Genomic DNA, 18,645 nt, shown 5'->3' with positions numbered 1-18,645 from the left:
TATAGGTACTTTCACAGCACATTTCATAGACTAGAGACCAATGAATCAGGACTAAATCTGATGAAGTGGGGAATGTATCACTTGACTGAAAATTTAATCCTTTCAAAACCGATCAAACCCTATCCCTGTTAATTCAAGAACATTTTCTGTTCTCTGTATGTGTAGTTATTTCCTTTAACTTTATTTTTCAGAAATCTTTTTGTAACATTTCTGAAAATCCACCCTCCAATGGTATATAAAGCTTGGATTTCATATTTATTTCCACAAGGCCACAGAGGTTAAGAAGTTAGATAACAGCAAGCTCTCCTATTTTATTACAATGATTTCCTTTTGCTTAACCTTAGTGTAATAAGTCAAATTTAGCTAGGTACGTACAATGCTGTGCCCAAAATGTTACGGTTTACAACCCACAATGGCTATATGTTAAGTCAAATTCAAGAAATCAAACTACATCTTAATGTAATCTACAAACCCATATAAAAATCTTTTTATTTTCAAACAGATAAGAATTTCCTTCAGTCAAGTTTGACTTCCTACTAATGATATGGCTACATCACCGATAATTTTAGGTGCTTTGGATGATGACTTAAGATAGCTCATTGAGTTCAATGAGAGTTAACTCTCAGACAAGCTTCTAACCCTTAAATCTACAGGAACTCCATGTTTATCATACTGAATTGAAAAGAAAAAATGATGTATAGAATCCTTACAAGATCTCCAACTATATAAGAACTGTATGGCTCTACTTGTTTTAACAGCATTATTGACTTGACTTTCAAATATAATGGCCAAGATTAGAAGGCCAATCTCTAAAAGGGAGAAAGAAAAGATAGCAGCCTCAGAAAGTGTAGCATATTTTGCTCAGCCTTTATCAAGAATGTTTACTGGACAGGAAAGGACAGAGGGAGACAAAGAGAGCAAATACAGGCAGTTGGTGAAAGAACTCTGAGGATTTTCAAAAGACAGACAGTTGGAGGTGTATCATGTGGAGTTGTATAACAAGACAAAACATGTGGGAGTTTGTAGGTCAAATATCTCCCAGATCAGCCACTATACCAACGATGGCGAACCTTTTTTGGCTCGCGTGCCACAAGTGGGGGGAGCACAGGGGGTCGTGTGCGTGCGTGCCGCACCCATAATGCAATGTGTGACCCACCCAATGCGCATGCGTGCACAACAGGTGCTCCCCCCCGGTTGACTTCCGGTTTGCTCGGAGGGTCATTTTAAGCGCTCCGAAGGCATCAGGGAAGTTCATGAACCCTCCGGAGGGCCTCCGGGGGGGGCGAGGGAGGCTCTTTTCGCCCTCCCCAGGCTCCTATAAAGCCTCTGGAGCCTGGGGAGGGCAAAAAATGGCTTTTAAAAACGGTGAACTTAGCTGGGCAGCGTGCGCATGCGCGCTGGCCAGCTCACAAGGCAGCGCCTTGCATGCCCTGACAAATGGCTCCGCATACCACCTGTGGCACGTGCCATAGGTTCACCATCATTGCACTATACCATTTAAACCACCTTGTGTCACCTTATAAATTTAGAAGATTAGAAAAACATCTCAGAGTATATATTCTGGCATGAAGTCATTCTGTTGCTCAAATCTTATTAAACTGATTAGAATATATTCCTACATACAATGTAAAGCTGTTAATCTTTACATGAGCCTAAATTTAAAATGAAAAGAAATCAAATACTGGTTTCATTTTGAACACTTGATGCTTGACTCAAACAGGAACTATTTAAAATTTGTTTATGACCAGCATGCAATTCTGTATTTATAGTTCTTTGTAAAGAATCTTCATATTCTGCATTTTTCTAAAAATTATCCCAATCAAAAAAGATACCAGTACAAAGAATTGGCAGTTCTCTTACAACTGCAAGTCTTCTTGTGCTCATCTGTACATTTATAAATATGGTGATTTGTGTATGTAAAATCCCATTCATAACCTTCTAGAGTTCTGGTAGGGACCCATCACCCTATAACTAGTACACCAGCTACCAACATCTACAAACAAATTCCTAAGACTAATGCAGTAGAACAAAGGAACAATAAAATTACCATGAGACATGCAGAGTTAGAGGTCAGGTTGTAGAAACTGTTGTCACATTTTAAGTTTTAGGATGGGGCTCTAAAAAGGCATATCAGTCTTATATATATGATTTTCAGATACTCTGATAAAGAACTCTTCTCTAAAAACATTAGATGGGATGGCACTAATTGAATACTTAAAGTCAACTGTAAGTAGACAATTCAGATTCCTGATAAATCTATCCTACTTTTTTCTTTATGGGGGAAGGAGAAGTATTGGGCAGGCAACAGCAAAAGAGAGAGAGAAAAAGAACGAGTGGCCTCATACACCATTAAATCCCTCCCTGCTTGAATCCCACCTACCACTGACATTCAGTCCTCTGTCAATTTCTCCAAAGGGAATTAAAAACTGCTTGTCTATGCTTTATCTTTTGACACTGCATTCACTGTGATCAAAAGTTGATCCATAATGCTTGTCTTGGGAGAAAATTAATTTATGGAGCCATTCTTGAAAAAGAATATGATAATTGTGGAGCTAAGTAGAATAGAATACTGTACTCAGAATGCCTTTTAACAAAGGAAAATAAAAAATAAAAGCTATGTCAAGATTTTGGAAGCTGTCAACTGAGTTCCAGGGTTCAGATGAACCTAGCAATGAATTCAGGGGGTTACTGAAAACTAGATTAGGGATTTTACAAAGCAGAAAAATCAAATCCATGTCTAGACAACTCACCAGAGCATATTAACATTGTCTGTAATGTTAATGTACTAAGTATCTGCTTAACAGAATGGAAGCAGGATTTCAGTTCTGTTTAAGGGATTTTTTTTTAACAGACATACCTGAGCATCCTTTATTATTGTGACATCACAAATCAATCCAGTATTTAAATGGTTGTCACAGTTTAAATTCTATAAAAATCACATTTTATCTATGAATCAACTGCAAATATTTACAATATGAAATATTGTGATTTATTAAAGAAATTGCTGTGCCGTAAGTAATATTACTATATTGGGGATATAGCTTGATAACCGTATCCCAATATATATGCATTCTGACCATCAAAAAAGATTACATGTAATATGCAAGCAAAGATATTTTTAAAAACAAATCTAGAGAAACTGAAGGTATACATTATATAATTTCAAATCTTATTTCAATGACCTTTTTTATTCTGTTACTGGAAGAAGTATATACATACAAGGGCCTAGACTATCAAAATTCCTGATACACCTATAAACTCATCTTCATCTTGTATCCTCTACAGTTTTTCATCGTTTAATCTTTCTATCGATTTCATCTGTTAGCTACATTATCCTTTGGAAGGCTATGCCACTTTCCATTTGTATCCAGTGAACAAATATGCACATTTGCAATACAAATCATTCTGATAGAGATACTGTAATATGTAGCTACAGGCTACAATTTCATCCTATTTTTATTCTGAAACTATAACATATAAACAAATATACAAGTTGCATTTCACACAAAATCTCAACTTTCTATGTATACAGAAACCCTTCTTTATAACCATACGTCTACAGATGTAGAAGATGTAAAACAACAACCACACCTCTATAAGATGATCTCCCCTAAATTTACTAATTTTGAGAAATTGGTCTAATGTCCAGATGGCATTTAATACAATGGCCAATGAAAATGAGTATATAGAAGACAATTAGGGAAAAGAGAAGTAAAGGCAAAAGGAAGATGTATTTTGGAGTTAGAGATAAAGAAAATGGACTATGTGGAAACAACACAAAAGAAAAGAGAGAATAGCTGAGAGAGGAATGGAAAAAAGCTCTTACCTAATCTGTTTATCAGCCATTTAATTCAGTTCTGATCTTGTAGAAACAAGATTTAGTTTTCCAAAAGTCTTCGAAACCTTTGGGGTTACAATCACTTAATTCTGCCGTTGGTTTTCTAGAAAAAGATGGAAACAACATTAACATTATTACTTCCAGTCACGGTTACCTTTGTATTCGGTAAGAATGTTTTGATAAAAGTTTCCTGGGGATTTTCCAAGAGATCTAATGAAATTTCATGCAAAAATGGATAAAATGAAGAAAAATGCATCTTATTCCAATTGGCCACAAATGGTAAAATGAAATGTATCCTCAAACATTATTTTTATACTTCAGGCACATTACTTGCATTAGATCTGACCATTCTTTTAATTTTGCAATCTATATGAAAGACACAAGCAAGCCATTTCCTTCTCTACTGCTAACCTTAACTCGTGGGAAAGATCATTTAGATATTTTAGGCATTTACCAAACAGAGCTATTTCGTTTGGAATAGAAATTAAGTACATTCAGTTTTCAATGTATTCCCAAAAAGCTCTTCCTGGTACTTACTGAAGCAAGTCAACAAGCTCAGCTGAAAGAATGACAGCAAAATCCTCTCCACCCACCTCCCATACGGCACTAAAGCATTTGCCAAATGTGCAGGCTCTGTGGAAAGAATCACAAGAGAAGCGAGGCTGCCTGCCGAAAATTGTTGCAAAGGATACAAGGAAAATAAAGAGAGAGAGAGAAGACAAATGATTGTTATTTCTGCTTCACACAAATTTCCCATTAAGTAACTATGCAGCAAAAGAAGTAGCAGCATTCTTATGCAAATCCAGAAAAATAACTGATCTTTAAGACAGAATTGGTTAGATTTTCAGGTCTATTTCACATAAACACAAGTTTAGCACCTCTCAAAATCCAAACCATGGAAGTAACTTTTTTTTTAAAGAGCACTATAGCTAAAAATGACTATGGTTACAGTTTTATTTATATTTAACAACTGGGCTACATTAATAGACTTCAGCTAATAAATTATTCATTGCTCAGGGCGCACACCTTAACAATACGTCAAACCATCTTGCAGCAACTGCCAAGATTATATAGTAGGCAAGAAGTGCAACATTCCTACAAGGTGCTAGAAATTCCTCAGGGACTAAGGGTGAGCTATTGGGGAGGGGGGGGGGAGAAGAAGAATTTAATTATTCCCTTTAAATATAATGCATTCAGAAGAGGAATCCTGGAAATTACATTTTCCAACAAGCAATAATTAAAGTACAATTTTGTGGATTCTCTGTCCACAGGGGTGCTCAAGACTTACTTTATGCTTTTTGAATAATCCTAGAATTTCTCATAAGTATGACTGTGATTCTTGTTTTGTTTGATTAGTTCCATATATGCAATTGTTTTTAGTAACAGCGTCAGGATTCACACAAAAAAGTGACCAGCTATTTTGCAACATGCTGTTGCAAAAGAAAAGTAGTGCATTACAAGACACCAGAACATCACAAAATGTGTCAACAGAACAGTTCACCTATTCATCAGAACTATCAAGTAATCTCATCAAGTGATTTATTCATTTACGTATGTTTGTCCTGCTTCACTGTAGGGTTTGTTCATTTGCACTGCGCTTCCTTAGTTCTCACAGCAAACTCATCACTACATGATGCAATGAGGGGTTTGTTCTTCACCAGTTTATTGTACATTGCTTATAGCCTGACATTGCTTGGCAACAGAGAGACAGTGACTGGTCCAAGATCATCAGCTGGCTTTTGTGGCTAAGGAGAGACTAGAACCTGGGTTCTCTTGTTCCTTGTCCAGATTTTTAACCACTACACCATGCTTGTTTTTCACAGTTATTTATATTATATTACACACACACACACACACACACACACACAGAGAGAGAGAGAGAGAGAGAGAGAGTCAGAGAGACAGAGTCAGAGAGAGACCCTAACTTATGCCCACTATTGGGATCAGAATGTCTGTCACTAAGTGATGCAGGTGTCAACTGAGTCATGTTCAATTTTGTGATCTCTTTTACTGTGGTCATTAAGTGAATCCTATGGTCATTAAGTGAACCAAGCTCTCCCCATTGCCTCTGCTTGTCAAAAGCCCCTGGGAAAGTCACAAAGGGTGACTGCGTGAATCAGGATGTAAACACATGCCAGTTGCCAAGCGTTGAATGTTGAGATCATGTGACCACAGATTGCTACAATGGTTGTAAGTATGACCTCACTTTTTTCAGTGTCATCAACATTTCAAATGATTGTTAAATCAATGGTCATAAGTTGAGGACTCCCTGTATATATCCCTCCATATCCATTGTAATTTAGCCTTTAACTACAAAATTGTAATAGAAACACAGCATACATACAAAACAGGACAACACTGAAGATTTTCAGCTTTGAAAACATTGTACTAGAAGGGCAACAAGTGATGACGAAACAAACCATCCCCCAGTTTATGTATAACTTATTGTGAAAATCTCTCTTTGAATATTCAACTGTGGCAGCTGTGAAGCAACCAGAGAGAGCTCTATTGCACCTTTGAATTCTCACACATAACTGAGCTAGGGGTGATTGCTATCGGGAGAATTAGCCAACTATAAAATTAACTCTTTCGGCCCACAGAACAGAAAGGTGAAGTGACATAGCACAACTGTCTTCTTCACCAATAAGGAACAGTGACCTTCATTCCTTTAACAATTGGGAAATCATGCATGTTTTTAGAATCCATTAGAAGTTACAACTGATGTTATAAGTATTTCAGTTCATGGGAAGGCAGAGAAATGACCTCTAAAAGCCAGCATTTCCAAGGATGGATCTGAACAACGTGCATCGTTTTTTTAATGTCTTTTGTTTCTCAGTTCCACAGTCAGAGCTGGAGCTCAACCACCAGTTCCCATCTGATGATTCAGATCCTCTGAATTTATTCTCAGAAAAATTCACATTCAAAGAGCTGCAAATACAGAAAGCACAGCGTCAGCCAGCTGTTTGCTTTGCTACAGCAAGCCATCCTTTCTCCTTGAGCCCCTTTACAATGGCACCTTTGGAATGAGTCACATTGTTCCTGTTCAGAGACTGAGGAAGTTCGGAGTTACTGCAATACATTCTAAAAGAGAATGTGGTCTTTGTATATATGGTGATGATAAGAAGGGGGCCTTCATAAGTTCTGCAAAAAGTCACAAGGCTTGCAACATTATTGCTATAGAGTTTCTTGTCACAATTTTTGGCTGAGGGCATCCTCTGAGGCCAGGCAGCTGCAGCTTGAACTATGGTTAAGATACTTACAGTGATGCATGACATGGGTCAACATTTGCTGTCAAGCTGTCTAGAATCCCAACTTAAATTGGGAGATAGCAAGTCGCAGCCTTTATCCTCATAAAGTAATGCATCAGTCACAATTATTTTCTCTCCCACGCGACCAAAGACATTTTTAGAAAATAAAATGATAGACAATTGCTGCTCAGGGTCTTTGTGAACATGAGCCCACCTGCCAGCCAATGTAGCAATATTAAGTTTGAAGGAAGAGAATAATCTCAACTTGCTTTCTGAAAAATGAGTGTTTTGAGAATGATGGATGTTTTGCAAAGATATGCATAATATGTTCTCAACATTACAAATTTGCCCTCGACAATTAGAAAGCTGCAATCTAATAAAGATCTATATGCAATTGTCCTAAATGTTCATCCAAAGTGGCAAACTGTTAACAGTTCTTATATTGCAAATATCTCAGAAAGAAGCCAATTAAAATTGTTCTTAGTAAAGTATCCCATAGCAATAGTACTTAGATGGTTGCTTTCCTATCATCCTTGAGGAGAATCACCTGATTCATAAGCAACCTTTTTTGAATATGCTTCTGAACATCCATCTGAAACTTTTCTGAGTAGTATTATCCTTCCTTACAAGTTTGAGCCAAACACAAATGACTACATTTATAATATAACTACCAAACATTAAATTTACTCATATGCATTTTAGTATCTTGCTGACACTAAGATGACTTCAAAATTATTCCAGATTTGTTTTTCTTTATTGAAGGCTAGGGAAAGCTTTTTGAAAAAAAAATATGCTCACTCCCAGAATATGAATAAAATTATTGCCCAAACAACTAGTAAAAACAACAATAAAATAAAAAAGATATATTTGGATTTACTTGTAGTGCGGTTGTATTTTTATTTTATCTTATTTTAAATTGGGTATGTTTGATATTGTATTTTTTTCTCTGTAAGCTGCCTAGAGTCATTTTGATTGTTGCAGCAAAGAAATATCTTAAACAAATTAACAAATAAATGTAAACTATACTCATATACAGTATAAGCATTTGAAAGGTAACCTTTTCCAGCATTAAAATGCCAAAAGGATTGGATAGAGCTAAAGAATAAAAGAATTTTGACCTTGGAAGGCCATGATTTGCAAGCAGGCTGGCATACATTTCTATGGGATGATAAAAATAAAACGCACAAATACTTTCAAAATCATTTAATTAGAAGAGCGTTATTGCAAAAATGGCTCAAAATAAAAAAAACCCACTATGTGAAAATTCCGAATTGGCTATCACTGACAGAAAGGACGACCCATCCAAATTTTATAGATTTGAACAAAATGCTAGGATATAGAGACTTAATTGATAGACAGGGAAACTTAAAAACAATTGAAGAATTGGCAGAACAGAACATGAAAGTTGACTGGCTAACTTACCTTCAAATCAAAACTAAATACAATAAAGATACCAAATTATATGACATCAAAACAGAACCACACGAATTGGATAAAATTATTCAAAGCTCAGATAGAAAGATGATTGGGAGAATATATAAATTTCTCCTGAAGTATAAAATGGAAGAGGAAATTGTGAAAGAACAAATGATAAAATGGGCGCAGAACTTTGGATATAATATTGAATTAGACAAATGGGAAAAACTTTGGGGAACAAACTTTAAAATGACACTCTCAGTTGCATACAAGTAAAACCAATACAAAATGTTTTATAGATGGCACCTGGCACCAACAAGGTTAGCTAAAATATCAACAAATACCTCCCCAAAATGTTAGAAATGCGAATCGATACACGGAACGTATTACCATTTATGGTGGACCTGTGAGGAGGCTAAAATTTTTTGGAAAAAGATCAAAAATTGGTGGAGGCAATAACAGGGGTTAAAATAGAATGGAAACCTGAAATTTTTTTATTAGGAACAATGTCTGCGAAATACAAAAAAGAAATCCAGTATTTAATACTACATATAATTACGGCAGCAAGGATTGCTTTTGCCCAGAAATGGAAAAACAAACTAACTCCAAGTAAGATGAAATAATAAGAAAGGTTATGGACTGTGCTGAAATGGACAAACTAACTAAAGAAATTCAGGGAAAAGAAGAATCAGAATTCTACCAGATATGGGATAAATGATATAGGTGGATGGAGGAAAGAAACAAGAATCAATGAAGGAATGTAACAAAACTCAAAAATAATAGTTATGAGTAAAATAAGAAAGTTAAGAATGGTGAAACTCAAATGAAATATAATTGAATGGGAAATAATATAAGGTGAGAGCTATTGATTGATAATTGCTATTAGAAAGAACAGGAAGCTCCTGTTTGTATTGCATTGTGTAAATGTGTTGTACGTCTAAGTTTTCTGTGTGTGTATTTTATATGTTTGTTAATAAAATTGAAAAAAAAAAGTAAAATGCCAGAATCAGTTAGTTTCCTCTGCTGAACAACTGCTACCCATGTCCTGAGGAAGAAAAAAACTTCTGACAGTAACTTCTCTTGTTGTGATTCAACTATAAAACTCTTTGTCTTGTAGGAGGCACTGGCAATATCCCAGAAGAGATCCACCATAACAGCTAAATTTATCTCAAACTAGTCCATTTATAAGCTTTAATCCAGTGAATTGTCCAATTAATCTCCTGTGGTATTAACTGTACAGCACATTTTAATTCACAATGGACTAGAGATATTGTGTGCTCTTTTACAGCATTACAATTAGAGACCAGTACATTCCAAGCTCAATCTGGTTTAGATGAACTTCACTTTTAATCAGTAAACCACCAGGCAAATCTTTTTTCTCTAGTTCATAATTCAGCCTCTTGGCTTCTTTGAGCTAGGATATATGTCCTAAAGCCTCATTTCAACAGTCCTCTGCAGGAATCACTGCAGACTTTGGCTAAGGGCTCTTTTTCACTAGCCATCCTTCTCCTTGGGAGAGATGATATTGAGAAAAAGAAGAGAAGAACTAGGTCAAAAGTAAGTTATCAGAAAAAGAAAGAGGACAGAGAGAAATAATATCTTGTCCTACTTTCAGCTCCACTCCTATTCCTTGCATTGTTCCTTCTTTTCATACAGTCAATTAGCTCTGCTGCTTTTGACGCAAAAAAAAGCTTGCCCATCCCTGACCTTAGAAGTAATCCCACTTCTCCACACATTTATCCCAATCATCCCATCTCTCTGCAGATGTCCTTAAGTGGTCTTAACTGTCTCCTAATATTAGTCAGAAAGGAATTGCAACTCAATGACTCAAGAATCCATAGCTGCAGTCGCACATTCCTATTTAGACTTGTTGCTCCCTTTTGTTTTCACACATTCCTTCTCCTACCTCTCAGTTCTACAAAAGAGCTCTTTCACATTCTTCAGTCTTCACAAGAGCAGGAAAATCTGCATGTAGAACTTTCTGAAATAACATATTAGTGCGGAGTGATTAACCTTTGCCCCTCTTTTATTATAGAAAGGATAATACTTTATCAAAGAAACATAGTCCATTTTGTTACAGCATTCATTTGGAGATCCCACTGCAAATGCTTTGGGCACAGATACTGAAGATCTTTTTTTTAAACTGTAACAAATTGCCAAGTTCAAAGTCTCTTCTAGATTTGATCAGTCCAACCTTCAATAATCCCGCAACCAGGCAAACACCCTACTTTTTTACATTAAACTGAAGGGGAGTTTATCTCAGCAGAGGGCAGCACCTGACCAATGTCTAGTTAGCATTTGAATGAGTGACTGCCAAAAATGTTTTCAGAAATATCAGATCCATTCTCTGCTGTTTTCTTAGAAAGCCAGAAAATACTGGTTTTGCTTAGCAAAACCAACAGAGGTTGAACAAGACTTGCTTAAATACAGAGAATTAATATCAGGTAAGAATGTATAAAATGGAATGAAACAGCCTTCCTAAAAGTAGAAGCCCAAATAATATATTTGAGAATTTGTAAATAGTTATAAACATGGTGTGATGGGGTGAGCTCCCATCCTTGTCTCAACTCCTACAAACCTAGCAGTTCAAAAACATGCAAATGCAAATAGATAAATAGGTACCACTTTGGTGGGAAGGTAACAGCATTCCGTGCCCCGTGACATATAGCCATGCTGGTCACATCATCACAGAAGTGTCTTTGGACAATGCTAGCTCCCTCGGTTAAGAAACAAAGATGAGCATTGTCCACTAGAATTGGACGCAACTGGACAGGGAAAGCCTTTACTAAAATACTTCATTCAATTTTGGTATCCTAAATTAACTGTATTCTGGAAATACGTCATTACACAAATTAGCTTAACACAGTTTTTCCATTTTATTTATTTATTTGTATTCCACCTATATTATTCTTACAAATAACTCAAGGCAGCTAACATATCCAACACACCCTCCTCCTATTTTCTGCACAACAACCCTGTGGGTTGAGAAAGAGTGACTGGTTCAAAGTTGCCCAACTGACTTCCATGACCAAGAGAGGACCTGAACTGCCTTGGTCATGGTTTCCAGCTTTCTAGTCTAGTGCCCTAATCACTAGACCAAGCTGGCTCTCTGGTGATTTTTCCTGATTTTTTTTTAACCTGATTTTTTCAGATCTTCAGTCACATGGAAACGGATGGCTGATTGCCAACAGGTTTGTAAAGATACATTTATGACCTCAGTTATTCGATGGACTAAAGATCAAATGTTACCTGAGATATACAAATAAGTTGCTTACTATTTATGGACCATTATAGCAAAATATGATTATCCTTCTCTGAAACTGTTAGGAACTTTTCTTTAAAAAGGTACTGTGTTTGTATCTTTATATATGTGTGAATTTTCCATGTTTGTGTTTAATGAACAGCTATTTTTAAAGAATGCAAAGCAGATAGCAATATGTTAACTACCATAAGGCAAATATCTTTTTCTGTCTCTTACCTCTTACAGATTCATCAACAAGAAAAACAGATCAGAAAGTAGAATTATATCCTAAATAAATAGCAAGAGGCAGACTCTAGAAAAGAATTACTAAAATAACACATTATTGATTCCCGGACTGAGCGAGAAATTAGTATGATAATCATACAAAAGTTACATGCCACCCTTAAGTACCAATGAACAACCTGGAAACAAAGGGAGAAGATGCAAGCCACAAATGTGAATTTTTTCAGAGAACATTAAAATAATCAAATAATTGCAGTGATAAGTACACAGTAATTTCATTGGCTTAAAGACAATGAACAGACAGGAAACTAGACTGCTTTGCCAAAATCTGCAATAATTTTTCTTCCATGCCTGTCCTAATTCTTTTACAATCAAGCAGAGAGACTGAAGTTTTAAACTGAGGTGTCCAATGCATTAGGAAAGATGTCACACCAATGTTGTTGCACCTGTGACAATTGGAATGCACGTACATAATTTGCATAATCAGAGGATGTTACAATTTGTATCAGATACTCAAACTCCTATGGCTCTTAGTCATTAGAACTTATTCAGAATATCAGCCACCATGTTTGGCATTATATGTATCCCAAAGCAATAGCAATAGCATTTACACTTAGTGCTTTTACAGCCATCTCTAAGTGTTTTACAGAGTCAGCCTATTGCCCCCAACAATCTGGGTCCTCATTTTACCCACCTCGGAAGGATGGAAGGCTGAGTCAACCTTGAGCCGGTGAGATTTGAACTGCCAAACTGCAGCTAGCAGTCAGCTGAAATAGCCTGCAGTACTGCACTCTAACCACTGCGCCACCTCAGTTCTCAAAGGATAGTAATACAGTTAATCCTCATCTTACCATCACAATTGAACCCCGAATTTCTGTTGCTAAGCGAGACATTTGTTAAGTGAGTTTTGCCCCATTTTATGACTTTTCTTGCCACAGTGCTTAAGTGAATCACTAGAGTTGTTAAATACAACTAGTAACATGGTTATTAAGTGAATCTGGCTTCCCCGTTGACTAGTCAGAAAGTCACAAAAGGTTATCATATGATCCCAAGACACTGCGACCATCATAAATACAAAATTTTGAATTTTGATCATATGACCGTAGGGGTGTTGCAATGGCTGTGTGAAAAATGGTCATTAGTTTCTTTTTCAGTGCCATTATAACTCTTCTAGCTGGAAGCTTCTGGTCATGAGGATGACCAAATGAAGGGAACTTGTTCTTCTATGGAAGAGCACATTTCTATTGAGAAGATAGCACAGGTAATCCTCAATTTACAACCACAATTGAGCTCAAAAATTATGTTGCTAAGTAAGGCATTTCTTGTGAGTTTTGCCTCATTTTACAACTTTTCTTGCCACAGTTGTTAAGTAAACCACTGCAGTGGTTAAGTCAATAATACAATTGTGAAGTGAATCTGGCTTCCCCGTTGACTTTGCTTGTCAGAAGGTCACAAAAGGTGATCACATGAACCCAGGACACTACAAATGTCATAAATCTGAGTCAGTTGCCAAATGTCTGAATTTTGATCCTGTTACTTATGGGAATGCCCCAACTGTTGTGTGAAAAACAGTCATAAGTCACCTTTTTTCAGTGCTGTTGTAACTTTGAACAGTCAGTAAATTAACTGTTGTAAATTGAGGATTATATGTATATGTAGCAATCTGTGGGTTTTTCAATACATACCCATTCCAATTTGCTACCACTGAATCTGAGCCTCGGCACTTCCACTATATCTCCCACTTGCCTTATTGTGGAAATATTGTAAATAGCTGGATAACATTATCATAGTGATAATACTTTATCCCAGACCAATGCAAGATCTTTCCCAGTAACTTCATGTATGATATAAAACAAGATAGACAGAAAGTCACTAAGATGAAAAAGGAGCTGACGTCGCGATGATACGGACATGCGATCTCGGATCTCCGAGATCGCAGCCGATACTTTTACCGCTGGGTGGTCCATCTGGACCTAAACTGTCCCAAAGAGATGGTGACAGGGAAGAGTACGTCTTGCTGATCTCAGGGACATTGCAAAGTCCCTGATTGATCCAAGAGAATCTCTTCTAGCCAGCGATAGAAGCGCAGCCCCAACCTGCTGAAGTCGGGACAGCTCCGCAGCCAGAGGAAGCAGAAAGAGAAAGTGTGTCCATCTGGTGAGGAAATTTTATTTTTACAAAAGAGACTGCCCAAAAAAGATTAAAACCAGATCAAACTTGTAAAGTAAAGAAAAGAAAATAAGCGGCGAATTTAAGCTATTTTGGACAGTGTGTTATCCTTTTTTTTAATTGTCTTCTATGGATGGCATAGGACCTAGTTATCTGCAGGATCGCATCCTACCACACACGTCCCTGCGACCTATCCGCTCACACAGGGAGGGACTCCTTCTGGTGCCGTCCGCTAGGCAATGCCAGCGGGCGACACCTAGGAGTAGGTCCTTCTCTGTGATGGGCCCAACCCTCTGGAATGACCTCCCCCCTGATATTCGAACTACCACCGACCTCCGTTCCTTCCGTCAAAAATTAAAGACTCACCTATTTCAATCAGCTGGCCTGGCACTCTCTTAGTTTTACCTCCTGGGGATATATTTTAATTAGGTTTGGGTATTTTAATTGGGGATGTTTTTAGGGTTTTTATGGTATATTTATTTCTTGTACAGCCTTATCTCCTCCACCCAAATGTATTTAATTGTTTTATATTATTGTATTTTTATCTGCATTTGACTGTACAATGCCCCGAGTCCCTTTTTGGGAGAGGGGGCGGTTTAGAAATCCAATAAATAAATAAATAAATAAATGGAAGTTTTGCAAACACTTCCTACTTTTTAAAGTGAAAGTATTGGCATTTCTTCTACTACTTTTTTTTTACCTATGGATTACATCTTTTTTTTTTATTTTCACAATACTGGCTTGGATGGGTTTTTTTTTTCTATTTAAGAGCCTTGTTTTTTTAAAGCTTGGAATATAAAAAGGATATAAAAGGAATATAAAGAGAGCAGTAACAGCAGAAGGAATAGAAGTTACACTGCCACTTGGAGGTTGGAGGCTGAGTTCTGGAAATATTTTTCTCTCTCTTTTCTTTGATCATTTTGACCTAGCACTTCAAAGGTTTTAGCTTGCAAAGAGATAAGATGGATTGTTTATGCAGGTGCCCTTTGGATGTCTCTTTGGCAGCGAGAGAGAAGTGAAAAACAAAGCTTTGTTTTCCAACTAGAGTGGCAGTATTTATAAATTGGATAACGACACAATACCAAGAAGAAATCATAACATTACAACAGATTATGTTTGAAATTCAAAAAATATTAGAAACATCAGAGAGAACTGAGAAGAAATTGGAAAATATAGATAATAATATAGCAAAATTTGATGAAATTGAAGATAGCCAGCTAATGGAATAAGTGGAGGTTAGAGTCTCAAAAACCCAAGGGAAAAATGAACAAAGAGGCAAGATAACTGTGGATACTGACAGTGATCTATGCATGGTTGGAAATGGAAAGAATGGAACATGGAAAGGGAAGAGAGATGGAAAGGAGCTCTACCCCAGATTTCAAGGTATAGAAGGAGAAAGAAGAGAAGAATTGGTGGATTTAAGGAGAGGAACTTTGACAAAAGCACTACTGACAACCAAAGATAAGCTGATTAAAGAAGCTGATGGAGGGTTTCCAGAATTTATAAGACATGCAACAAACAAGGTGCGAAGAGAAGTCCACACAAAGTTGTTTAAGGAAATAACCAGAAGATTAATCCCACATAAGGCAAAAGAAATAAGACTGTACTACTACTGGAAAGACACAGGTTGAAACATGAAAACTATTAACAAAATACTAGCTAAATAGTTAAAATTAGAGCATTATGTTAAAAATGAAGTGATAATAGATATAGCTAGATAGATAATTGATAATGGTATAATGTATACATATGTACTGGTTTGACAAGAGAAAATTTGGTATAAATTTTTAAATGGTGACCATGAAAGGAAGTGTAGAAATGTTGTTATGTATGAAAGCCTATAATATTGAAATTAGATTGATCATGGATATAGTTAGATAAATATTTGATAATGATATAACGTATACATATATATTGGTTCAACAAGAGGAAACTTGGTATAAATTTTAAATGGTGACCATAAAAGGAAGTTTTGAAAGTTATGTTTGAAAGCCTATAATATTGAAATTGGATATAAATTGTAAACAGTGATTAAGAAAGGAGGTTTAGAAACTTTGTTATCAAACATAATTAATTGTTATTTAGAACGTTTCATGAAGATAGAATGTTGTTGGATGATATTGAAAATAGACAATGGAATGCCATTATGTGGTTTTGCTTTGAATTTTGGAATATTTGTTGTAAAGGGATGTTAAAACAACTATAGTCATATGAAGGATGAGGTATGACGATAGTAATATATATAAATATATTTGATGTAAAATATATAATTTGATATGGATTATAAGTGATGACTGTGGAAGGGATGCACCAATTGTAACCAATTGACACACTTTTTATAATTTGTAATGGAATATGTTTTTATGGTGTTTGTTGTGCCTTGTTTGTTTGTGTTTATTCAAAAAATAAAAATATAAAATATAAAAAAGAAAGCCACTAAGATGTGTAACAAAATGAGAATGCCCACCACCCTTTCATCCAAGTGCTGCCAAAACTCATTCAGGAGAGCAGTCAATGCGGTTAAATTTTATCCCCAGAATTGAATCCTGACTTTTATGCATCTAGAGCATTTGTACTTCTTCCAGGATTCTCTGTACCTGTTGCCTTACCACATTCTTCATAAACTTCCCTACAAAAAGAAGCTTGGTCATCAAATGTCCCGCATGTGCAGATCCAAGGCAACAGAATAGAAATATATCTTAGCAGCAGCTCAAGTCACATCTGCTCCAAAATAAAAGCCAGGTTAATGTGTATCCCCAGATCATGCCCATAATACACCTGGAAGAAACTCAAGGTTATCTTTTTGGTCATGAATTCTTGAACCACTTCTGACCTTAAAAGGCAAGATTAAAATTACTCAGGACTAATTTAATAATTCCTTATTTAAACATTCTGTTGAATACCCGAGGAATATTAGGATAAACAGAGAGACATGTAGCTTCCTGTCTGTTGTATTATTACTTGGAGCAATAATTAATCAGATTCATAAGCAGGAAACTACCAGAGAATTACATAACTGCTCCTTAAAATAATATTTTTCCCTAATCTGAAAAGAAATTCAATCACTTGCTGATCAGAGCTGCTCCTGATTCATAGTCCAATTGTTCAACATAATCTTGTAAAATATTAAACAAAATTGAGTTTGCCAGCAATACAGATTCACACTTGCCAAAAATGCTGGGGGTAATTTTTAGAAGTAGGAAACCAAGTTATAGATGAGGCCACTTTGTCCAGAGAGTAGCATTAAGACATTTTGAAAGAAGAATAATTGCCCTCTGTCTGTTATAAGAGAACAAAATCTCTGAAGGAGGAAATATGGTGAAAAAGATACTATTCCAATGTATTACAACCATTCCTTTTTCTCTTGCTGCCCCAAACTATAATAAAGCTGTTGTTTTAGTTTGGTACTTGAGGGAAAAGATTCAGGCAATATTTTATCAAAGCACATACTTTTATGGCCTAGAAGCCACTAATGAAGCCCAAGACATCCCTATGGTCACCATACAAATTACTGAACCATCTTCAAAAAAGGACAAAGAGATGACTTTATCAGACAAGAGAGTTGATTCAGCATCACCCTTTCCCCCCCCCAGATTTCCTTTAAATAGCAACATAAGGGTCAGAGAGAATGAAAGGGGGATACACTGGAGCAGAGAAGATGAAATTTAAAGCCTGCAATGATGTGGTGGTACTTGCAGGGAGATTTCAACTAGTAAGGAAAAGGGACGGTGGTAAAAGCAGTAGTTGTGGGATAGTATAGGTCCACATACCAGTAGTAACTAGTGATTTAACAAATTAAACTCTAATTCTACAACTGTAAGGATCCAAACAAAGTAAGTGTGTGTGTATGTGTGGGAGAGAGGGGGAGGGGAGAGGCATAAATAGCTCCTGAATATCAGCTAGAGGGTTGCTTGATCATCTAACTATCAACTAAATGTAGTTAAAGATTTATTAGTAGCCTAGTTATGTGCTTCAAAGCATGGAATTCTCAACAGGGGTGGGTTTCTCCCGGTTCGCACCAGTAAGCCAGAACCCGTTCATGAAATTTAGCATACCTTTTGGAACCCGTTCGTCTGGTCGACTGCCCCCCCCTCTCGCTTGCTCCCCCCACCCATCCAGTCACCGCTCGCTCTCCCCGCCCGTATCATCGCTGCTTGCTCACTTGCCCCGCCCATCCGAACCATGCTTGCCCCGTACGCCACTCACATTGGCTGGCTCACCAATCGGCCTGCCTCTAAGAGCCCTATTTAAAGCACAGCACGGACGGCCCACTTACATTTTTTCCTATTTGGCTCTCGCGTCATCACTCACTAGCTGATCGGATCCTTGCTTGCCTTCCCGGCTGCTATTGCTGCTTCCCTCAGGTAAGTAAGCTGCAACTAAGCGCGGGGCGGCAAGTCAGCTGGAGAGGCCTGCCGTGGCCCTGCACTATAAGTGAGTCTGGTGATCTTTTGCAGCCTTGCCGAGGATCCCGGGCTTGCTTATAGCGC

The 18,645-nt window shown here is 36.9% G+C and overlaps 1 protein-coding gene across 3 annotated transcripts in view; it reads right to left on the bottom strand.

Annotated features, from left to right (window-relative positions):
• The window catches only part of SLC25A22 (solute carrier family 25 member 22), a 76,799-nt gene that overhangs the window by 39,294 nt on the left and 18,860 nt on the right, over window positions 1-18,645 (bottom strand). For 2 of the 3 annotated variants that reach the window (XM_081935181.1, XM_081935182.1), the window contains exon 2: window positions 3,827-3,941. The exons of the other annotated variant lie outside the window; for it this stretch is intronic. In XM_081935181.1, coding sequence (XP_081791307.1) covers window positions 3,827-3,846 — 20 coding nt within the window. In that variant the 5' untranslated portion in view covers window positions 3,847-3,941. The remainder of the gene's footprint in view (window positions 1-3,826; window positions 3,942-18,645) is intronic. 3 annotated transcript variants of the gene reach the window in all.

The sequence above is a fragment of the Natrix helvetica genome (assembly GCF_964273705.1).
Source record: "Natrix helvetica genome assembly, chromosome: 1".
Taxonomy (NCBI): Eukaryota; Metazoa; Chordata; class Lepidosauria; order Squamata; family Natricidae; genus Natrix; species Natrix helvetica.
This window is presented reverse-complemented; position numbering and strand designations above follow the sequence as displayed.